At 41.7% G+C, this 24,802-nt stretch overlaps 1 protein-coding gene across 8 annotated transcripts in view; it reads right to left on the bottom strand.

Annotated features, from left to right (window-relative positions):
- AHCTF1 (AT-hook containing transcription factor 1) overlaps nucleotides 1–24,802 on the bottom strand; it is a 215,027-nt gene that overhangs the window by 77,491 nt on the left and 112,734 nt on the right. For 7 of the 8 annotated variants that reach the window (XR_013221111.1, XM_077283248.1, XM_077283249.1 and 4 more), the window contains 6 exons: nucleotides 14,326–14,457; nucleotides 12,588–12,729; nucleotides 11,421–11,568; nucleotides 1,431–1,532; nucleotides 1,010–1,211; nucleotides 624–824 (listed from right to left, as the gene is read on the bottom strand). Coding sequence is in view for 7 of the 8 variants with exons in the window: in XM_077283248.1 (XP_077139363.1) it covers nucleotides 624–824; nucleotides 1,010–1,211; nucleotides 1,431–1,532; nucleotides 11,421–11,568; nucleotides 12,588–12,729; nucleotides 14,326–14,457 (927 nt within the window). In the remaining variant the exon portion in view is untranslated. The remainder of the gene's footprint in view (nucleotides 1–623; nucleotides 825–1,009; nucleotides 1,212–1,430; nucleotides 1,533–11,420; nucleotides 11,569–12,587; nucleotides 12,730–14,325; nucleotides 14,458–24,802) is intronic. The other variant, XM_077283250.1, reaches the window with a different exon arrangement.

Raw genomic sequence — 24,802 nt, 5'->3', positions numbered from 1 at the left:
GCGGTCCGGGGCCTCCCATCTTCTTACGATGACATACTCTTTTGGTCTACACGCTGCGGCTCCAGCGCAGGCATACTTTGTCTGCCCTGTTAAGGGCAGAGCAAAGTACTGCAGTGCGCAGGCTCTGGGAAAGGTCAGAGGCCCGGCGCGTGCGCACTGCAGTACTTGGCTCTGCCCTCAACAGGGTAGACAAAGTACGCCTGCACCGGAGCGTGAAGACAAGAAGAGGACGTCATCCTATGAAGATGGGAGGCTCCGGACCGCGACGCCCATCGAACCAGAACAGCAGCCGGAACGCCTCTGGGTGAGTCTAATCTAACCTCTTTTTCTCATCCTTCAGGATACATCGGGGGCTTATCTACAGCATTACAGAAAGCTGTAGATAAGCCCCTGATGCCGGTAGGCTTAGCTCACCTTCGATTTTGGGGGTGACAGGTTCCCTTTAATATGTATATATGTATATATGTGTGTGTATATATATATATATATATATATATATATATATATATATATATATATATATATATATATATATATATATATATATATATATATATATATATATATATATATATTTTAAGCATGCCCAAATCAAGTCAGACTATGCATGATGTCAGACTTACCCCTTTACTAAATTTCTTGCTGATTTGCTCCATAAAAGAGATTTTTGGTTCCCTGGACCGTAAAGGAGGTGTAATTGATCTTCCAGGGGAAACTGAAGGAGAAGCCAAAGGAGTTGTGCGTGCACTGGACCTCAGAATAGACTGGGGAGTGCGTGCAATATAGTCAGAAGACCCTGTGCTTGCCATCATGGCTTTTGCCTTCTAGAGAGGTACACAAACAAAAAAAACAATTTACTACAAATAAGATTTCATTGCATCAACAAATGAAAAGACAGTAGAACAATTGTAATGACTCCAAGCCCGAGAAAACAATGAAGTAGAGTAGAGCTTATGCGATGCATCACAATCTCCTGCTAAACTGAACATGTATTATGCTGACCCCTTACCTTTACCACCATAGGTGTCTCCAGCAAGTTAAACTCAGATGCTTTGGAAAGGTTTTTTAACTGTGTAGATTTGAGAAGACTTGATTGGACAGGGCTCGAAGTCAGCAAGAAAGATCTGCAAGGTGTTTTGTAACTGACATTTGCTAAATCTGTGCCAAAGGAGGGCTCTGCCTGGATAGGGTGGACAAGAGAGCCCAATAATCTGTAACATATAAAACAACAGTTTACAAAAGGTATGCCAATTAGAGATAATAAAAATAAAAAAAAATGGAAAATGCTGTAACAACTGAAGAAGTTGGTTCACACAGGACTTAACGTATTACGGATGGGTAGCCCGCATGAAACAAATCCAAACGCACAGCAAGGATCAGCAATAAAAAGTTTTCGTTTTTTTTTTTTTTTTTTTTTTTTTAACACTAACCCAGACTCTCTTCTAGCTTTCGATATTGGGGTACCAACAAAAGCATCAGGCATTTCCATTTCGGCCTCTTGAGAAACTGGAATTGGGCTTTCATCTGTCAAACTGAAGAAAAGCAATATCACGCTAAGAAATTTCAATAAGACACCTCTCCATTACTAATCCTATAGCTACATGTTAAATAAAGACACAGCCAGAATAAAGTCCTTTAATTGAAAAAATTACACAGACTCCTTTATCATTCTCAATTAAACCATACTTACTGCAACACCTAATTCCTGCAAAGCCCTCGATATCCTGTAATAAAAGTGAAATAAAAAAAACAACAATATACCATACCTGTCCATCATCGTGTCCCACGCCGTAATCCAGGTCTGGGGGATAATTAGGTTAAGTTCACACAGGGCATTTTTGTTGCTCTTTTCTGCAGAAAAACCTGATGATCTTGGCAGGAAAGAAGCTGCGTCAAAAAAACAGGTTTAGGTGCGTTTCTGTATTTTTTGTTGTGTTTTTTTTTCTTCTTTGTCCATGCTAATGTCTTTGGATTTTCAGCAGCAAAAGCGCAGCAAATAATGATACCTGCGTTTTTGCTGCGTCTTTTTCAACACCCATTCAAGTCAATGGGTGAAAAAAATGCAGCAAAAACGCTGAAAGAAGTGACATGCTCTATGTCCAAAAAACGCAGCAAAGCACAAAATACTGATCACACAAAAAACTAATGTGTGTGCATGAGATTTCTGAAATCTCAGGCTTTGCTGGTATTGTAAAAAGCAGCTGAAAATTAGCATTAAAAAACGCAGCAAAAACGCCGTGTGAACATACCCTTAGTTTTCAACCTGGACGGTGCCAAGAAGAGACCCAGACATGGATTACGACGTGGGACACGATGATGGACAGGTATGGTACATTGTTGTTTTTTTAATCTTATTCTTATTAGAGGAGTTTGAGGGCTTCGGAGGAATTAGGCGAGGTCGTCAGTATGGTTTAATTAAGAATATTAACCCCCGGAGCAGTTTTCGGTTTTGCATTTTCGTTTTTCACTCCACTCCTTCACAGAGCCATACTTTTTTTATTTTCCCTTCAATATGGCCATGTGAGGGCTTATTTTTTGCAGGACGAGTTGTACTTTTGAACGACTTCATTGGTATTACCATGTCATGTACTAGAAAATGGGGAAAAAAATTCCTAGTGCGGTGAAATTGCAAAAAAGAATGCAATCCCACACTTGCTTTTTGTTTGGCTTTTTTGCTAGGTTCACTAAATGCTAAAACTGACATGCCGGTATGATTCTCAAGGTCATTACGAGTTCATAGACACCAAACAAGTCTAGATTCTTTTTTTTAATCTAAGTGGTGAAAAAAAATTCCATACTTTCCTTAAAAAAAAAATTGCGCAATTATCCGAGACCCGTCTCCATTTTTCTTGATCTCGGGTTGGGTGAAGTCTTATTTTTTGTGTGCCGAGTTGACGTTTTTAATGATACCATTTTGGTGCAGATACGTTCTTTGTATCGCCCATTATTGCATTTTAATGCAATGTCGCAGCGACCAAAAAAACGTGATTCTGGCACTTTAACTTTTTCTCGCTACGCCGTTTAGCGATCAGGTTAATCCTTTTTTTTTTTATTGATAGATCAGACGATTCTGAACGCAACGATACCAAATATGTGTAGGTTTGAATTTTTTTTATTGTTTTATTTTGAACTAGCTGAAGAGTCCGGAGTTGCCTGGACATAGTAAATATCTGTGGTTAGTTATAGCACCTCACTTCTCTTATTTTCCCATCACGGCTCTCATTTTCCCCATCACATCTTTCATTTTCCCCCCTCACGTCTCATTTTCTCCCTCACACCTTTCATTTTCCCCCTCACTCCTCTCATTCCCCCCTCACTCCTCTCATTCTCCCCTAACACTTGTTATTTCGACCTCACATCTGTCATTTTCCGATCACTCCACTATTTTCCCTCACTCCTCTCAATTTGCACTCACACCTTTTCATTTTCACACCTCATTTTCCCCTCAGTATATACATGTTTGTCATCTCCCTTATATATAGTATACACCTGTATGTCATCTCCTGTATATAGTATATACCTGTATGTCATCTCCCCTGTATATAGTATATACCTGTATGTCATCTCCTGTACATAGTATATACCTGTATGTCATCTCCCCTGTATATAGTATATACCTGCTGTATGTCATATCCTCCTGTATATACCTATGTGTCATCTCCTCCTATATACTCCTGTATATAGTATATGCCTGTGTGTGATCTCCTCCTGTATTAGACCGCGTTCACACGTCATTTGCTCAGTATTTTTACCTCAGTATTTGAAAGCTAAATTGGCAGCCTGATAAATCCCCAGCCAACAGGAAGCCCTCCCCCTGGCAGTATATATTAGCTCACACATACTCATAATAGACAGGTCATGAGACTGACAGCTGCCGTATTTCCAATATGGTACATTTGTTGCTCTTGTAATTTGTCTGCTTATTAATCAGATTTTTATTTTTGAAGGATAATACCAGACTTGTGTGTGTTTTAGGGCGAGTTTCATGTGTCAAGTTGTGTGTGTTGAGTTGCGTGTGGCGACATGCATGTAGCGACTTTTGTCAGTTGAGTTTTGTGTGGCGACATGCGTGTAGCAACTTTTTGTGTGTCGAGTTGCATGTGACAGGTTAGTGTAGCAAGTGGTGTGCAGCAAGTTTTGCGCATGGCTAGTTTGATGCAGCACACAGATGCCCCACGTGTGCCGCAAGTATTACACACACTGACATCTCCGGTACCGGAAATGTCAGGATGTGTGAAAGAGACCTTATAGCGGGTTTTTATGTTTGGCAGCTGTCACACAAGAAAAGACACTTTAATTATTTTTGCATCACTTTATTCCGAGAGCTATAACATTTTTATTTTTCTGTTGATGGAGCTGTATGGGGGCTCGTTTTTTGCGGGACAAGATGACGTTCTCAGCGGTACCATGTTTATTTATATCCATTTTGATCGCGCGTTATTCCACCTTTTGTTTGGTGGTATGATAAAAAAAAACAAGGCAACAAAAAACAACGCCTTATTTTTTTTATGGCGTTTACTAAAGGGGTTAATTGGTGGGGCAGTTTTATAAGTCAGGTCGTTGCGGACGCGGCAATACCAAATGTGTACTTTTATTGTTTAAATTTTTTTTCCATTAAGATACTTATTTAGAGATATTAATAAAAAAATCAATATTTATTCTATTTTTGATAAAAAATAAAAAGTAAAAAAAAAATAAATAAATGTAAAAATATTTTTAACTTTGTCCCACTATGGGACAATCATTTTTTGCAGGCCAATCGCTTCTATAGTTTGTAGATTAAGTAGCATCTGCAAGCCGTAGAAGCTGTCAGCGCTGCACTGACAGGGAGACTTGGTGATCATGCACTGTGCATGATCACCAAGTTTCCTAGTTCTGGAGTCCCGGATGTCGTCATGACGACATTGGGTCACCATGGCAACGATCGGGAGCCCGCGTCACGCAACGGGGTCCAAGATCCAAAGGCAGAGGGGCTTGTCAGCCCCTGTGCAGGCTTTCGTAATGCTGCGATCATGTTCAATTGCAGTATTTCGGGAGTTAAAGTGTCGGGAGCAGTCTGTGACTGCTCCTGGCACCTAGTGCCGGGTGTCAGCTGTGAGAATCAGCTGACACTCGACGGCGATTGGCCGCGCACCCCCTGTGATTGCAGCCGATTGATCCGACGTACTATTCCGTCTATGGTCAAATTGGCCCAGGTCACATGGACAGAATAATACGTCGGATGTCAGAAAGGGGTTAAAGAGTTTGTCCACAAATGGACAACCCCCTATTAAATGGTCCCAGAGTGCTGCACAAATGAAAATCAATTTTTTTGTATTTTTTGATTCTTTATCCTTTCCTTTTTTTAATTTTATTTACTCTATACTTATTTCTCTACTCCCTTTCTTTTACCGCATGTCTGTCTCTGCTCTATTTTTCTCTATCTTTACATTCTATTTTTTCATTGCATTTTTTGCTTCTTTTTCTGCTAGCCATTGTTTCCCATACATACCTCATTCCATCTATCCTTATTCACATACACAATCCAGGAAAATAATTTCCGTTCTTTCCTCCTACAGGAGGCTCTCACTGCAGGGAGGTTATCTTCTTAAGTGACTACTCTGAACATTGTGATATGTCACCTCTGGTCACGTAATATCCACCTAATGCTCCATTAAAGAGACAATGTTTAGCTGGAGCGCAACGTCACTTCCGAGATACAGTATGTCACGCCTTGTATATGGTCCGGCCAATATTATAAGCTTTCTATATAAAGCAGCAGATAACGCCATTATATTAGTGCTATACCCACAGCGCTGTTGTCACAGACCTTGTTCTATGTATTCTCTCTGTGCTGCAATCTAGTAAAATATCAACTTATTCTAGGCTTCATGCGTTTTAAGCAATTCTGGATGATGTGATCGGCACGACCCATAGCAAGTTACGGAAACATTAATCTATATGAAAAACTATAATTTATTGGATTCATACCCTACCATGGCATTAAAATACTCAGCCTCACTGTTCAAAAATCTACAGAGATACACTAAGTGATTGCATGTAATAGAAATTTACTTTAATTGATCTACTGCATCCCCAAGGCAACTGGGCATTAGGTCATTACATTTCTTTGCATCGCAGCATACTATATGTATATGTTTATTTTTGTTATGCTTTATTTGTTTAATGTTTTTTATTATTTTGTTTTCTTTTCTATGTTCCAGTATCTAAGGCTACTTTCACACATCAGGTTTTTTGCATTAGGCACAATCCGGCGAATATTGGAAAAACCGGATCCGGCACAGATTGTGAAAAACTGATGTGACGGATTAATTTTTCGACGGATCCGGCTAGCATATCTAGATTATTGGATAAAAAAAAAATTGGAGCATGCTCAGTTTAAAAGAAAAAGAATCCAGCGCTGGAATCGGTCATTTTCCGCATCCGGCACCTTTCGGCTCCCATAGGCTTCCATTCTAGCAAACAGCTGGACGCGCCAGAGACAAAAACCATTGCTATGGACATTTTTTCCAGAAACCGGAAACGGCAGATTTGCCGGATCCGACGAAAAACGGTCAAAACGCAATGTCATCCGGCGCAATCTGGCACTAATACAAGTCTATGGGGGGAAAAACGGATCCAGCGGCAACATTCGCCGGTTCCGTTTTTTTTTATAAATTTAGCTGGATTGAGCCTGACAGTGAAAACCGGATGTGTGAAAGTAGCCTAATAATGGTCTAATTTTAGACTGAAGAGTCAATTTTACAGTGGATTGCTTATCCAAATAAAAAGTTGCCTGTTATTAAATTTGAGTGAAATCCTACTCGAACACCCACGAAGCAGGAGTGCCACGCATCTTCACGTCTCCTGATGTCACGTAGCTGCTGCAGGTAATCAGTGGCTGCACATTGACAAGAGCCTTCACATTTCTGTCCTGAGCAGAAGAAAAACTTGCAGCAGTCCGGCAGAGTACACAGAATCAATGAGCGATGCTGGTCCATGAAGTGTAGAAATTTTTTACATTTTCCACAGCACCCTGGGGTGATCAAATAGTGAGTCCTTTAATGGACAACCTCCTTAAGCAAAACTTTTGTTTTAAACACGTCAGTTAAAGGGGTTTTCTGATATTGGAAAAAAATATGTATTTTTAATGCATGTATGCATTTAAAATATATATTTAAAAAATAATAATAAAAAAGGCATACTCACTTTCCAGAGCCATACACATCCATTGCAGGCCGCTGCAGAGGTCTTCAAAAGCAATACCTGCTGCACTCAGAAGTCAGATGACCACTGCAGCCTGTGATTGACTGCGGAAGTCAATAAACTAAGCGTACTACATAAGAGAAACATACGTTAAAATTATATTATTTTCTATATCAGATAACCCCTTTAACTGACGTGTTTAAAACAAAAGTTTTGCTTAAGGAGGTTGGCTCCGGGCACATGACAGCTGATCTAAACAGCTGCCATATGTCCCACTGCTGCGGGTGGAATCGCGACCCACCAATGGTTGTTAACTAGTTAAATGTCGCTGTCAATCTCTGACAAGGGCATTTAACTGGCGCTTGCCAGCAGCGCATCGTAAATACCACCCATTGGTGAACCGGTCACATGATCGCGGGTCACCGATGGGTCAGCATGACAACCAGAGGTCTGCAGCAGACCTCCATGGTGGTCATTGCCAGATTGCTGTAAGCGCCTCCCCATGGTCGGCGCTCATAGCAAGTGAGCACTTCTGCTACACACAGGCGATCTGAAAAACGTTTTTAAAAATATTAGAACCAAAAAAAAAAAATAGAAGTATCGCAGCGTTCAGATAATGTGTGTTCAAAAAAATTGTATCTACACCAAAATGGTATCAATAAAAACATCAGCACAGTGCGCAAAAAATAAAACCTCACCCAACCCCAGATCACAAAAAATGGAGACATTACAGGTCTCAGAAAATGTTTTTTTATTTTTTTTTTTTTTTTTACAAATTTTGGAATTTTTGTTCACCACTTAAAGAACCTAGACATGGCTGGTGCCTGAACTCGTAATGATCATAATGGCAGGTCAGTTTTAGCATTTAGTGAACATGATTTAAAAAAAAAAAAAAACACAACTGTGGAATTGCACTTTTTTGCAATTTCACAACACTTTGAATTTTTTTTTCTTCCCGTTTTGCAGTACACGATATGTTAAAACCAATGATTTGTTCAAAAGTACAACTTGTCCTGCAAAAACAAGCATTCACATGGTCATATTGACGGAAAAATAAATGTTATGGCTCTGGGAAGAAAGAGCAAAAAACAAATAAAAAAAACCTGAAATACCCCCCCCCCCCCGGTCATTAAGGGGTTAATGTCTCACTCTTCTATTAAAGGGAACCTGCCAGCAGATTTTGCGGCTGTAAGATGCGGCCACCGCCTTTTAGGGCTCATCTACAGCATTCTATAATGCTGTAGATGAGCCCCCAGTCCGACCTGATGGGTGTCGCAGGTCCGGGGCCTCCCATCTTCTTGAGACACCGCCCTCCTGCTTCTTCATTGCTCCTCGGCATTGCGCTCCTGCGCAGGCGTACTTATCTGCCTTGTTGAGGGCAGAGCACAGTACCGCAATGACAGGCACTGGGAAAGGGCTGAGAGGCCCGGCGCCTGCGCACTACAGTACTTTACTCTGCTCTCAACAGGGCAGATAAGTACGCCTGCTCAGGAGCGCCGATGCTGGGAAGCGATGAAGAAAAAGGAGGGCGGTGTCGCAAGAAGATGGGAGGTGCCAGACCCAGACCTGCGACAACCGTCGGACCGGACCGCACAACCCCCCCTCGTGTGAGTATAATATAACTTATTTTCCTTCACTAGCAGCATTATAGAATGCTGTAGATAAGCCCTCAATGGTGGTGGCCGCATCTTATACTGGCAAAACCTGGTGACAGGCTTCCTTTAATGTACACTACCGTTCAAAAGTTTAGGGTCACTTAGAAGTTTCCTTATATTTGCCTTTTTTTTTTTTTTTAAAGAAAAGCACAGTTTTTTCCAATGACGCTAACAATAAATGATTTAGAAATACACTACGCATTGTTAATGTGGTAAATGACTATTCTAGCTGCAAACGTCTGGTTTGTAATGCAATATCTTCATAGGTGTATAGAGGCCCATTTCCAACAACCATCACTCCAGTGTTCTTATGATACTTTGTTTGCGAACTGTGTAAGAAGGCTAATGGATGGATAGAATACCCTTGAAAACCCTTGTGCAAGTTAGCACTTCCTTTGAGCTAGTTGAGAATATGGAGCATTACATTTGTTGGTTCCATTAAATTCTCAAAAAGGCCAGAAAAAAAAAAAGAACTTTCACATCAAACTCGACAGTCTATTCTTAGAAATGAAAGCTATTCCATGCGAGAAATTGCCAAGAAACTGAAGATTTCCTACAAAGGTGTGTACTACTCCCTTCAGAGGAAAGCACAAACAGGCTCTAACCAGAGTAGAAAGAGAAGTGGGAGATCCCACTGCACAGCTGACAAGTACATTAGAGTCTGTAGTTTGAGAAATCGACACCTTACAGGTCCTCAACTGGCAGCTTCATGAAATAATACACGCAAAACTTCAGTGTCAACATCTACAGTGAAGAGGTGACTCCGGGATGCTGGCCTTCAGGGCAGAGTGGCAAAGAAAAAGCCATATCTGAGACTGGCTGTTAAAAGGAAAATATTAATATGGGCAAAAGAACACCGACATTGGACAGAGGAAGATTGGAATAAAAGTGTTATGGACAGACGAATACAAGTTTGAGGTGTTTGGATCACACAGAGGAACATTTGTGAGATGCAGAACAACTGAAAAGATGCTGGAAGAGAGCCGACGCCACCTGTCAAGCATGGTGGAGGTAATGTGATGGTCTGGGGCTGCTTTGATGCTGGTAAAGTAGGAGATTTGAACAAGGTAAAAGGTATTTTGAATAAGGAAGGCCATCACTCCACTTTGCAACGCCATGCCATACCCTGTGGACAGCTCTTGACTGGAGGAAATTTCATCTTACAACAGGACAATGACCCAAATCACACCTCCAAATTATGCAAGAACTATTTAGGGAAGAAGCAGGCAGCTGGTATTCTTTCTGTAATGGAATGGCCAGCGCAGTCACCAGATCTCAACCCCATTGAGCTGTTGTGGGAGCAGCTTGACCGTATGGTAGGCAAAAGGTGCCCATCAATCCAAACCAACTTGTGGGAGGGGCTTCTGGAAGCATGGGGTGACATTTCTCCAGATTACCTCAGCAAATTAACTGCTAGAATGCCAAAGGTCTGAAATGCTGTAATTGCTGCAAAGGGAGCATTCTTTGACGAATGCAAAGTTTGAAGGAGAAAGTTATTATTTCAAATAAAAATCTTTTTTTTTTTTTAAACCTTGTCAATGTCTGGACTAGATTTTCAATTTATTTGGCAACTCATCTGATTAATAAAAGCATGAGTTTTAATGGAAAACAAAATTATCTGTGTGACCCTAAACTTTCGAATGGTAGTGTATATATTTGAGTTTTACAAGACTAAGCAGAATGAGAAGTTTCTTACTGTAGCTACAGAAGTTTATACAGAAATGGAATCCTGACAAGAGCATTTTAATATGTAGTTGTGCCACAAAAGATACATTTATTCAAACATAGCAGAGGTAAAGTATTGTGTAAAGGTACCGTCACATTTAGCGATGCTGCAGCGATCCAGACAATCCCGATCGCTGCAGCGTCGCTGTGTGGTCGCTGGAGAGCTGTCACACAGACCGCTCTCCAGCGACCAACGATGCCGAGGTCCTCGGGTAACCAGGGTAAACATCGGGTTACTAAGCGCAGGGCCGCGCTTAGTAACCCGATGTTTACCCTGGTTACCAGCGTAAACGTAAAAAAAAACAAACACTACATACTTACCTTCCGCTGTCTGTCCCCCGGCGTTCTGCTTCTCTGCACTGTGTAAGCACAGCGGCCGGAAAGCAGAGCGGTGACGTCACCGCTGTGCTTTCCGGCTGGCCGGCGCTTACAGTGCAGAGAACCAGAGCGCCGGGGGACAGACAGCGGAAGGTAAGTATGTAGTGTTTGGTTTTTTTTTACTTTTACGCTGGTAACCAAGGTAAATATCGGGTTACTAAGCGCGGCCCTGCGCTTAGTAACCCGATGTTTACCCTGGTTACCAGTGAAGACATCGCTGGATCGGTGTCACACACACCGATCCAGCGATGTCTGCGGGAGATCCAGCGACGAAATAAGGTGCTGGCCTCCTAGCTCCGACATCACAGCAGGATCCAGATCGCTGCTGCGTGTCAAACACAACAATATCGCTATCCAGGACGCTGCAACGTCACGGATCGCTAGCGATATCGTTGTTAAGTTGTTCAGTGTGACGGTACCTTAAGAATGAGGTTACCATAAAACTGATCCTCAAACAAAAGCCCAGGCACGTCTTACCTTTTATAAGGGGAGAAGTCTCTACTCTCACTAGCTGCAGACACTTCCTTTATTTTCATCAGCACATTGCGGATAAAGTTGGCTTCGGTAATCACACTCCCTGTTGGAGCTTGCTTTGCAACAGTAGATAAAGGCTTGGGTCTTGTCACTATAATAAACAAGAAACTGTTGCTTAGTGCTGAATATTTCAGATATTTATTTGTATTTTAAAACAGGCCGAGAAGTCAAAACTACAGACATTAGAGGCCTGTAACAGAAGGTGACAATTCTGCTGCCTGCTAGAAAGATTAACTGCAGAATCATGACTGTGTGCAATGAGCACAAAGTAACAGTTCCTCTGTATTTGAAACAAGAGTGGGAGGTCAGGTTCCAACTAGATTGAGAGTAGCGGAAGAGAGTCAAGTCGCATGTGAAAGCAACTATACATATTGTATACATTACCCAGTCAGAGGGAAAATTGTGACAGTGTGAGCACAGACATTAATTTCTGTGTTTTGTGCTCCTCTTTTTTTTTTGAAACTTGTAATTTTGGCTTGTAGGCGGCCTATTATGGCCGAAATGTCGCTTTTCCCATCTACCTCTTTTGTAATCACTGCCATATACTCTTATAGACAGAATAAAAGTTAGATTTTATCTTTATGAGAAGTTTCTGGTGCCTTGGATTTTGGTGGCAAATTTTTTTTTTTTTGTACGTCATACATCGGTGCATCTAATAGACCCACACAGTTCTTACAGAGCTCTGATCAAACCTGGAGGAAGGGGTAGGACTTTTGAGGTCTAATATAACTTATATGCATCAGTGCAGAGACAGATGTCAAAGTGCTGTGAGCGGTGATTGTAGCCCTGACATGTATGACCCAGTAAGTGACTCCCTGGAGTAATAGTTAATTTTCTCCAAGGAGCTGCACTTTCAGGAAAAAGGCTGGGCAGTTTCCTAATGCTAGTAACTTGCAGATTAACTCTATAGCACTAGGTTTATTACCATTATCTTACGTGTCCAGATCCCTTTAAAATTATTTTTAAACAGCTGTAAAAGTAAGCAAAGTAACAAAGTTCATGTATTTCCTGCAAATGCAAAAGTAATTCCGTTATCTTTCCCCTCAAAAATGAATGAAGGTAAAGTCAAAAGGATATTACATACAGCCAAAAGTAAAAACTTGAAGTTACCTTTCTTCCAAACAATAGACTGGTAGGGTCTGGCCCTATCGCTTGCCAGAGTTTGCTGCACTTTTGGGAGTATTTTGCCATAGTGATCCAGTATAGACTTTCTGGCAGCTGCTCTCTCTCGCTGGCATCTGTCAAAATCATTCTGCACAAAAAAGTAAAAGTCTAAAAATACATCCATTTCTAAACGGATTTATCAGATACTATCTTATGAAATGGATTTGTTTTATTTTCAGACACTCCCCTTACAAAATGCAACGTAATCTTAACAAGGTGAAATGAATACAATGGAGTTTGTCAGCCAAAACATATTACAAAATTGTCTGAGGTCGGCAAAAGACTCTGCAATTTAGTCTTGGATCATCCTCAAAGAATCAGCTGCTGCATGGAGATGTGCGGGAACGGAGAACTCCCCATGGAGAAGGCAGAGAATACATGACGGCTGTACACATCGCTGAAAAAAGCCGTGTATACAATTCACATAAAAAAGGTTATAAAATAAATTAAAAAAAGGGAATGATACAAGCAGAGCACAGCAGACAAAGTCATCAACAGGAATTATCATATGATTACAGGACTACGCGTTTCAACATCCGACTGATTTCTTCCTCAGGCCAGTCATGTATACCATTTAGGAAGCCGTAATATCTCATTACACTTCCATCCCAGCAATTATATGACCAACAAGTGTCAGGGGGAGCTGGATCAGATCCAGATGAGCTCTACAGTTCGTTTGAGATGCTACATTTGCTCTGTAATGGTGGCTAAATATGTCACGCCAACAATTAACAAACAAAACATTTGGGGACACTTGAAATACAATTTTTTTATGATCTTAAAAAAAAAAGTGTGAAACACAAATTAAGAGATACTTTAGTGGCCCTTGGTGCAGCGAGCATCATTGGATGTTTCTCGGACGACGTCCTGTTCAAGTCCCTTGACCTTTGCAGTCAACCACAGGTCACAGCGGTGCTGTCAAAGGGTAACCTGTTCAATTCCAGTGCTTGCTCAGAGCAAAAAGCATAATGGCGCTGGAACCATGGGGATAACTGTGGGAGTATGGAAGACTATTTTCAGGGGTTCCTAGCCATGGCCAGCAATGAATTTAGCACAAAAAACCCTTTTAATAGCAAAGATCTGAAACGCGCTTAAGGGTATGTGCACCCGTTCAGGATTTCTTGCAAAAATTTCCTGGCAAAAACGGGACATTTCTGCCAGAAATCTGCATGCTTTTTTTCACGTTTTTTTTCCGGAGCTTTCCCAATGCATTAAAAAGTGGGAAAAACGCGAAAAATCTGCAAAATTAATGAACATGCTGCTTTTTTTTAACCGTGATGCGCTTTTTTCGCTGAAAAAAAAAAAACCAAAAAACGCATCATGTGCACAAAAATTGCGGAATGCATTCTAAATGATAGGATGGATATGTATGCGCTTTTTAATGCGCTTTTATAGCGAAAAAACACGAAAAAAACGCGGAAAATCCTGAACGTGTGCACATACCCTAAAACAGACACCTCCAAACTCATGGGTCACGCTGGAGGCATCTACACATTTAAATGTAGTATTATACGGCACCTCACCACCTCAGTGTTAAGATATATCAGTCAAACTATCTGAAACGTTGATATTGCCCATCACTGGATAAAGACTTTAAAAACCAGATCTATGGAATTACTTTCCCTTATTTTCATTATTTACATATATATTTATGATACTCTTTAAAACCAAACAAAGGACTTACTAGGTGATAATTTTTCAGTGACTGGTTTAGCTGAAGTGCTGGTATGTAATTTGCTCTCTGTAAATGATGTACCAACAAGATCTCTTGATTTTGAATACCTCCGTTTGTGTGCAAAAATGTATGCAAGTATTCCTATAATGAAAAAAAAAAAGAAAGATTCATTAACACTTAATGCAAAAGGAAACATTCAGATACAGTCTCTAACACTGTTCCAACCAGAACAAAAGTGACAATTGTGAAAGAAATGTTATTGTATAACCAGCGCAGGAAAAAGTTCAAACAATTTGTGGCCGTTAACATCTTCATGCCACAGGCAGTTCTAGCATTTCTGACGAGGCCATATAAAGTGTATTTCAAGACACATTGTGGTTTATTTCAGTGGTACATTTAATTGGATATGACTTGCGTTTCTTTAGTTTCAGATATTTTCATAAAGAGAATCTGTCACCAGGTTTTTGCTATGTAATCTTAGAGCAGAATGATCCATAAATTGGAAAAACAGAATTATTGGCTACTAGATTTAGTCTGGACTAGATTTTCAATTCATTTGGCAACTCATTTGATTAATAAAAGTATGAGTTTTCTTGGAAAACACAAAAATTGTCTGGGTGACCCTAAACTTTTGGACGGTAGTGTATGTTATTAAATTCAGTGTCGTACCTTTTTGATAAAAATCCTCACTATATACATGGATAAAATCCTTCAGGGGTGTAGTTTCCAAAATGGGGTCAGTTGTGGGGGTTCTGCTGTATAGGCACCTTAGGGGCGGTGCAAATGTGAAATGGAGCCCGCAATCTATTTCAGCCAATTTGTGTTCCAAAATTCAAATATTGCTCCTTCTGTTCCGAGCTCTGCAGTTTGTCCTAACAGAACTTTTTGATTATATGTGGAGGTATTGCTGCGCTCGAAATAAAGTATGTAACCAACTGTGGGGTCCACTTTTTGGTGTTATGTCTTGCTAAAGTGAGAAAAATTGGGGCTAAAGCAACATTTAACAGGTAAAATTAAAATTTCTCTACCGCTTCTTTGGGGCACACAGGAAACCATGGAGTGTGTGCTGCTGACACTACGCAGAAAAAAGGCTACCTCCCCCAGCAGGCTGTACACTGTCTGATACAGGGAAGATATATATCTTGGTACTGTGTTAGCCAGTAGATAGAAAAATATTTAGAATTGAGAGTATCAACCACTGAGGACTCTCAATTCTAAATATTTTTGTACACACTCTGTGCACTTCATAAAGGGGCTGCAGATGCAGGGGGGCCCCCCCTTTGTGGGTGGCAGGGGCTGGGGAGGGTCTACTGGAGGATTCTCCGGTGTCTGGGTGCCCCAGTCTGACCATGTTATAACAGAATCTTTAAAGATTAAAAATAATGTTGTATCAATGACTGTACTTAATTCCTGCAGTACTCGGGGGTGTATCCCATCCAGCCCGGAGATTTGTCAATTTTAGTGATTTTTGGACGCTGCCGTACTTCCTGCTGGGTTAAGCAGGTGACAATTAATGGGAAATTTTTGTTATCACTGATCATATTGTCTGCCATGAGATTTTCTTGTGTAAATACTGTGGGGAAAAAAAGTCATTTAGTATATTGGCTTTTTCCACATCCTCATCCACCATTTCACCCAGACTATTTTTAAGGGGGCCAACACTATCATTTTTTAGTTTCTTACTATTTATGTAGTTAAAGAATATTTGGGGATTATTTTTGCTCTCTCTGGCAATGAGTCTCTGTCTCAATCTTTGCTGCCTTGATTTGCTTTTTACAGAATTTATTTAATTTTTTGTATTTATTTAATGCCTCCTCACTACCTACTTCCTTTAATTCTCTAAATGCTTTCTTTTTGTCACTTATTGCGCCCCTTACAGCTCTATTTAGCCATATTGGTTTCCTCCTATTTATAGTATGTTTATTCCCATACGGTATATACTGTGCACAGGTCCTATCCAGGATGCTAATAAACGTCTCCCATTTTCTTTGTTTATTTTTATGTCTCAGGATATCGCCCAGTTAATTGCACCAAGATCCTCTCTCATCCGTTGGAAATTTGCCCTCCTGAAGTTTAGTGTCCTTGTCACCCCTCTACTACACATCTTATTAAAGGACACATGAAAAAGTATTATTTTGTGATCACTATTACCCAAGTGACCCGCAAACCTTGTATTTGATATGCGGTCTGACCTGCTGGTCAATATTACCGTATTTTCGGGTGTGTAAGACGACTGGGAGCATAAGACGACCCCCAACTTTTCCATATAAAATATGGAGTTTGGGATATACTCGCCGTTTAAGACGGGGGTCATCTTATATGGCATGTGCGGTCTGGATCGTTCCCAGGGTCTGGAGGAGAGGAGACTCCTTCGGGCCCTGAGATCCATATTCATGTAAAAAAAAAAAAAAAGAATAAAAATAAAAAATCTACTATATAATTGTCTAAGGGTCACTTCCGTCTTTCTGTCTGTCACGGATATTCATTGGTCGCAGTCGCTGTCTGTCATGGAATCCAAGTCGCTGATTGGTCGTGGCAAAACGCTCAAGACCATTGCCACGACCAATCAGCGACGTGCACAATCCAGACGAAAATGGCCGCTCCTTACTCCCCGAACTCCCGTGCCCGCATACACCCCTCCGGTCACCGCTCACACAGGGTTCGTGCCGGCGGTAACGGACCGCGTTATGCCGCGGGTAACGCACTCCGTTACCGCCGCTATTAACCCTGTGTGACCAAGTTTTTACTATTGCCGCTGCCTATGCAGTGTCAATAGTAAAAACATCTAATGTTAAAAATAATTTTAAAAAAAATAAATCATTAGATACTCACCTTCCGCTGCCTTTCCCACTCCTCGCGATGCTCCGGCCGGTCCATGCAAGTGGCACGTTCCGGTGGCAAGGATGGTCTGGGAGAAGGACCTGCCATGACGTCACGGTCATGTGACCGCAACGTCATCACAAGTCCTGCGCGCCTGCGCGAGAAGGACGTGCCGTGACGTCACGGTCACGTGACATCACACCCTGGGACCGGTAGCTGCCGCCTGCACCCCACAGAGGCGACAGAACTACAACACGCCTGCGGAAGGTGAGTATATGTTTATTTTTTATTTTTTTAACCTGTGACATACGTGGCTGGGCAATATACTACGTGGCTGGGCAATATACTTCGTGGCTGGGCAAAATACTACGTGGCTGGGCAAAATACTACGTGGCTGGGCAAAATACTACGTGGCTGGGCAAAATACTATGTCGCTGGGCAATATACTACGTCGCTGGGCAATATACTACGTGGACATACATATTCTAGTATACCCGATGCGTTAGAATCGGGCCACCATCTAGTATGGATATATTTACCTTCATACAGCGCCTCAGCGGTGCAAGCGGCGGCCTCCGTTCCAAAGGATGCATTGCGCGAATGACGGGAGAGGACGTCGCGGTCGCGTGAACGCGACGTCCTCTCCGGTCCTTCGCGCAATGCATCCTTGGGAACGGAGACCGCTGCTTTCACCGCCTAGAGCCGGGGGCCGTCGGAAGGTAATAATATCCATATTTTTTATTTTTATTCTTTTTTTTTTTTTTGCATGAATATGGATCCCAGGGCCTGAAGGAGAGTCTCCTCTCCTCCAGACCCTGGGAACCATCCAGGACCGCTCCCTGCACACGCCGTACCCGGCGTATAAGACGACGCCCAACTTTTGAGAAGATTTTCAGGGGTTAAAAAGTCGTCTTATATGCCGGAAAATACTGTAGGTCTAGCAGTGACCCCCCTTCTTGTTGGATCCCGAACCAGTTGTGAGAGGTAACTGTCTCTCATAGTTGTTAAAAACCTTTTACCTTTGCATGAACTGCAGGTTTCTATTTCAGGGTAGTTGAAGTCCCCCATAATGACTTCTCCTTGAGTCGCAGCTTCATCTATTTGCTTTACGAGGATATTCTCCATTGCAACCATTATTTTTGGAGACTTATATCAAACCCCTATCAATAGTTTATTATTTTTACCCCCTCCCCTTATCTCCACCCACAGCGACTCTACATTTTCATTAGGTTCACCTATATTATCACGCAGGATGGGTTTTAAGGATGATTTTACATATAGACACACCTCCCCCTCGCTTATTTGGCTGCGGATCCGCAGTGGATTGACCGCTGCGGATTCGTAGCTGTATTCCATCAGGTTTACAGTACCATCCGCTGTGCCCATGGTGCGGAAAATACAGCGCGGAAATGCTGCGTTGTATTTTCCGCAGCATGTTAATTCTTTGTGCGGATTCCGCAGATTAGTTCCTTAGGAGGTCTAGTTTCCAAAATGGGGTCACTTGTGGGGAGTTTCTACTGTTTAGGCACATCAGGGGCTCTGCAAACGCAACGTGACGCCCGCAGAGCATTCCATCAAAGTCTGCATTTCAAAACGTCACTACTTCTCTTCCGAACCCCGACGTGTGCCCAAACAGTGGTTTACCCCCACATATGGGGTATCAGCGTACTCAGGATTAACTAGACAACAAATTTTGGGGTAAAATTTCTCCTGTTACTCTTGGGAAAATAAAAAATTGTGGGCTAAAATATCATTTTTGAGAAAAGAAAAATTATTTTTTATTTTCATGGCTCTGCGTTATAAACTTCTGTGAAGCACTTGGGGGTTCAAAGTGCTCACCACACATCTAGATTAGTTCCTTAGGTGGTCTAGTTTCCAAAATGGGGTCACTTGTGGGGGAGCTCCAATGTTTAGGCACACAGGGGCTCTCCAAACTTGACATGGTGTCCGCTAATGATTTGAGCTAATTTTCCATTCAAAAAGCCAAATGGCGTGCCTTCCCTTCCGAGCCCTGCGCCCAAACAGTGGTTTACCCCCACATATGGGGTATCATCGTACTCAGGACAAACTGGACAACAACATTTGCGGTCCAATTTCTCCTGTTACCCTTGGGAAAATAAAAAATTCCGGGCTAAAAATCATTTTTGAGGAAAGAAAAATTATTTTTTATTTTCACGGCTCTGCGTTATAAATTTCTGTGAAGCACCTGGGGGTTTAAAGTGCTCACTATGCATCTAGATAAGTTCCTTGGGGGGGGTCTAGTTTCCAAAATGGGATCACTTGTAGGGGAGCTCCAATGTTTAGGCACACAGGGGCTCTCCAAACGCAACATGGTGTCCGCTAACGATTGGAGCTAATTTTCCATTCAAAAAGTCAAACGGCACTCCTTCCCTTCCGAGCCCTGCCGTGCTCCCAAACAGTGGTTTATCCCCACATATGAGGTATCAGCGTACTCAGGACAAATTGGACAACAACGTTCGTGGTCCAGTTTCTCCTTTTACCCTTGGGAAAATAAAAAAATTGTTGCTAAAAGATCATTTATGTGACTAAAAAGTTAAATGTTCATTTTTTCCTTCCATGTTGCTTCTGCTGCTGGGAAACACCTGAAGGGTTAATAAAATTCTTGAATGTGGTTTTGAGCACTTTGAGGGGTGCAGTTTTTAGAATGGTGTCACTTTTGGGTATTTTCAGCCATATAGAACCCTCAAACTGACTTCAAATGTGAGGTGGTCCCTAAAAAAAAATGGTTTTGTAAATTTTGTTGTAAAAATGAGAAATCACTGGTCAAATTTTAACCCTTATAACTTCCTAGCAAAAAAAATTTAGTTTCCAAAATTGTGCTGATGTAAAGTAGACATGTGGGAAATGTTATTTATTAACTATTTTGTGAAAATTTTCACCAAATTTCCGTTTTTTTTTCACAAATAAACTCAGAAATTATCGACCTAAATTTACCACTAACATGAAGCCCAATATGTCACGAAAAAACAATCTCAGAATCGCTAGGATCCGTTGAAGCGTTCCCGAGTTATTACCTCATAAAGGGACACTGGTCAGAATTGCAAAAATCGGCCAGGTCATTAAGGTCAAAATAGGCTGGTTCATGAAGGGGTTAAAGAGTTTGTTTTCTTCCCTTCAGCAGCAATCCAAACCTACAGCTCAATGCACATCTACTGGCTAACACGGCAAAAATATATATTTTGCTTGTACTTTTCACCACAAAAAGTTTGTTTTACCAACAGATTGCACATTTATACAAAAGGAAAATGGGTAGAAAAGGTACCAAAATGTCAAAATTTTTGCTTACTGTGGCAATACCCAACATGTGGCTGTACAGTACTGCTTAGCCACACAGAGGAGAGCACATTATCGTACAATAGTTTGGGACTCCATATACAGAGCCTTTAAGTGCCAGAAGGACAGGACCTCCCCTCACGTAACTTTATTTTGGAAATTATACCCCTCTGGGAATTTATTTACAAGGTGTAGTGAATTTTAAATGGATGTTGCAGATTTAAAATTGCAAATCTGCCACTATAATGCCAAATACATTGTAGTGCCCAAACATTATGCCAGCTTGTGCTTCTGGAAACATTCATCCCGTAGTTAAAGCAGGTGCTTATCGCTACAGAAATTCCTATATGTGGTTTAGGGACATTGTGTGGCTCAGAAGGGAGGGAGCATTTGGATTTGGGAGTGCAGAATTAGCTTTATTTCTTTTGCAGGGAGCAATTTTGCTTTTCCAGAGCCTGTGCGCTACCAGTAAAGTGGAAGCCCCTATATTTCCAATGACAGATAACGGACCGGAGTGGGGACTTATTTTTGTGAATTACAGCTTTTATTGGGAACATGTTGCATCACATTTATTCTGTGTTCTAGGCGGAGCAATTGCATTGGAGTTTCCATCTAAATCTCCCTTAAAAAAAGACAGACCCCGCCTGATCATAGGCCAGACGGCGTCCACAGTGCCGCATTATAGGGAACCTTTCGCCGGGTGTTGGGTCTGAATCACGTATTTCAGAGAATTACACGGAAACTCCGGTGTAAGCGCACACACACGCTGTAAAGCGCAGGATAAATGTGAGCCAAGCCTTACTGCAGATCTTTGGGAGGCAGAATCACAAAAACAGTAGGTCAAGAATTCGTTTGATCTATTTGTTACGCCTTCTCTAGAGCAGTACAAGACAGCTATATTCTGTGGGTCAGTATGATTACAGCGACACCAGACTTCCGTTAGTTTTTTTTTTATGTTTAGCTGCTGGCACACAAAAAAAATCCTTTCTTTTTCCTTGCAACATAAGATTTTCAGCCCCATATCTTGAGGGTTATATTTTTGACAGTCATGCGAGACAGACAGCAGACAGTCATGTGAAGACTATAGCTTTTTTTTTTTTTTTTTAATTTCTCCGCTGACGGAACAGTATGACGTCTTTTTTAAAAAAAAAAAAAAAAAAAAAAAAAAGGTGAGTGACGTTAACAGCTATACCATTTTCATTTACATTCGTTTTTTTATTGTGCTGTATTCTACTTTTTTGGTGGTATGGTGAAAAAGCATTTTTTTTTTTTTTTTTATTATTATTATTTTAAAATGTGTTCACTGAAGGAGTTAGTGTGACAGTGTCAGGCCACATGTACACGTGGAGTATTTGGTCTGCATCTCACATCAGTATTTGTAAGCCAAAACCAGGTGTGGAGCAAAAAGAGGAAAAGTATAATAGAAACAAGTCACCATTTCTGCTTTTATTACTCATTCCTGGTTTTGGCTTACAAATATTGACCCGTGAAATTATTGATCGGCTCGTTCAGGATGCGGTGATACCAAATGTGTACTTATTTTTACATAAATATACAGATTTATTGGAATACTATAAATATTCTATATATACACACACATACTTCTAAGGGACTTTAACTTTTAGGCTATGTGCCCATGTTTACCAGAAGACGGCCAAAATTGTATAGCTCTATCACAACATATACAATATATTTCCCCAAAGAAAAAAGGTGAATCGCACAGCAAAATGTAATAAAATATATTATTTTATTAAGAATAAACACCAATATTAATCATTAAAATTCATAACAAAAACAAGATAAAGAAAAAATGATAATAGGGATAGTGACACCAATGAACAATGCTCAGCAAAATATGTTGTATATAGTACCAGGTATAAATTCAAACAGATAAGCCCATGAGGCTAGGGGAAATAGAGTTTAGCGCATGCAAAGAATAAAGTGGTGGCCTATATACATATATACGCAAGTGCACAACTGCTACAAATAGCTAGTATATAGTATCAATCAGTATGCTCATGATACTTAGAGCCAACACATCATGCAGAAGAATCATAGATAGTAAACAGGAATCCCCAACATCCACAATGGGTATAACTACAAGTATTGCATAGTACTGGAGAGTAATGGAGGTAATACCGACCTAAATGCTGAGCATAGAAGAGGCCCCCATGCGTATATATGTATATAGGCCACCACTTTATTCTTTGCATACGCTAAACTCTATTTCCCCTAGCCTCATGGGCTTATCTGTTTGAATTTATACCTGGTACCGTATACAACATATTTTGCTGAGCATTGTTCATTGGTGTCACTATCCCTGTTATTTTTTCTTTATCTTGTTTTTGTTATGAATTTTAATGATTATTATTGGTGTTTATTCCTAATAAAATATATTTCCAGGTCATCCACCTGACAGCACCATGGAGGTTGTCCTTCTTATCCACAGTGGGACAGGAAACCACGAGAGTATAAAAGGACCCTCCCCCTACCAACCGTCAGTGTTTTTCCTGTCCCACTGTGGATAGGAACGACGAGAGTAAGGCCGACAGGCTCCGTTCGGAGAGTGTGGATCGGGGGGTTTAGGCCCTTATCACCCTTCCCACTTCAAGACCTCCGTGGGCTGAAACCCGGCACAGGGTCCCTCAGCTTACCCAGTGCAGCGCTGCTCCTGGGATGGCTGGTCGCTTCCTCCTGGGGGGCTCTCGTCCGTGCACGCCGCCCGAATTACTCCCTGGTCCGGGACCTCCTCTGTGAGCTGGCGTTTCATCATGCGGTCCCGGAGTGAACCAGCGGCCATTGCCGGCATACCACGCGCTGCAGCCCGGCGTAGTTACTTCCGGGTTGCGGTCAGCGGTGGGCGGGGCGGCGTCTCCTCCGCATCATTTCCGGGGCATGTCGGTGAGCGCAGAGCGCTCCAACGCGTGGATCAACTCAGGCCGGCGAGGATATAAGGTAAAGGGGGGTAGGGACGTCTCCACTGACCGGGGCATAGTCCGACATGGAGGATACCGACAGGTTGGAGACAGAGAGCCAGGCACATGTGAGTTCCCTAAAAGGGGTAGCCACTAAATCCCTACCATCCATCCACCAGTCTGCATCTTTTTAAAACGGGGCTGCTTCTTTTTTATAGGGAGCCCTTACCTCCGCGGATAAGGAGGTTAAGAAGTCGGGGAAATATAAGAAGTGTCCCATTTGCTCCATAAAACTAAAGGACTCGTGGCAAAAACCCCTTTGTGAGTCATGCACTAACCGCATTGTGGGAGAAGAACAAGCCTCTCTCATGTCTGACATGAGGGCTATTATCAGAGAGGAGGTACAGGCGTCAGTGTCTGGTTTAATGACTCCTCAACCCACACAGCCTGATACCAGGAAAAGGATGAGAGATTTGGACTCTTCATCTGAGGGGGCTTTGTCCGAGTTGGATCTGGAGGAAGACGAGTATAGAGATCCTCCAGAAAGAGGGAAGAAGTATTTATTTTCTTCTGTGGACACGGACGAGCTACTAGGTGCAGTGAGACGCACCATGCAAATCGAGGAACCTCCAACATCTTGTTCAATACAGGATGAGATGTTTGGCGGGTTATGTGCTCAGACCTCAAAAGTTTTTCCTGTAAACTCTCATATACGTTCTACGATTCTAGAAGAATGGGAGGAGGCTGAGAAACGTCTGACTATTCCAAAAGACTTCGTCTCCCTTTTGATTCACAGGAGGTCAAGGATTGGGAGGACATTCCCAAAATAGACATTCATTTAGCTAGTCTCCAAGAGAACCGCCATACCCTTCGAAGACTCCTCTAACCTAAAGGAGCCTATGGATAGGAAGGCAGACAGTCTCTTAAAAAGAGCCTGGGAGAGTTCGGCAGCTGTAATACGTGCAAACATAGCGGCTACATCAGTAGCACGATCTATGCACTTATGGGTAGATGATCTGGTAGATCAACTTTCATCTAAAACCCCTAGAGAGGCTATATTGAAATCCCTACCTCTTCTAAAAATGGGGACAGATTTTCTAGCAGACGCATCGGCAGAATCAGTGAGGTTCACGGCCAGGAGTCAATCCTTGTCAAATGCGGCCAGAAGAGCCATCTGGCTCAAAAACTGGTCGGGGGATGTACATTCAAAAAATAAGCTTTATGCTATCCCATTCTCAGGTGGAAGAGTATTTGGGCCAGTTCTGGATGACATCTTAGAGAAGGCGTCAGATGATAAAAAGGGGTTTCCAGAAGAGAAACGCAAAAAGTTTTAGCCCTTTCGTAGGTCCCATTTTAATCAGAAAACTGACTATAGAGGGAAAGGGAAACAAGGGAGGTGGAGCTATCCAAAAGGTGGGGAAGCTAGAACCAAAGGTAAAGAGTCCACCTTTTCAGGT

The sequence above is a fragment of the Ranitomeya variabilis genome, chromosome 2, assembly GCF_051348905.1.
Source record: "Ranitomeya variabilis isolate aRanVar5 chromosome 2, aRanVar5.hap1, whole genome shotgun sequence".
NCBI classification, from domain to species: Eukaryota; Metazoa; Chordata; class Amphibia; order Anura; family Dendrobatidae; genus Ranitomeya; species Ranitomeya variabilis.
Note: the sequence above shows the minus strand (reverse complement) of the source record. Positions and strands in the feature narration are given on the sequence as shown.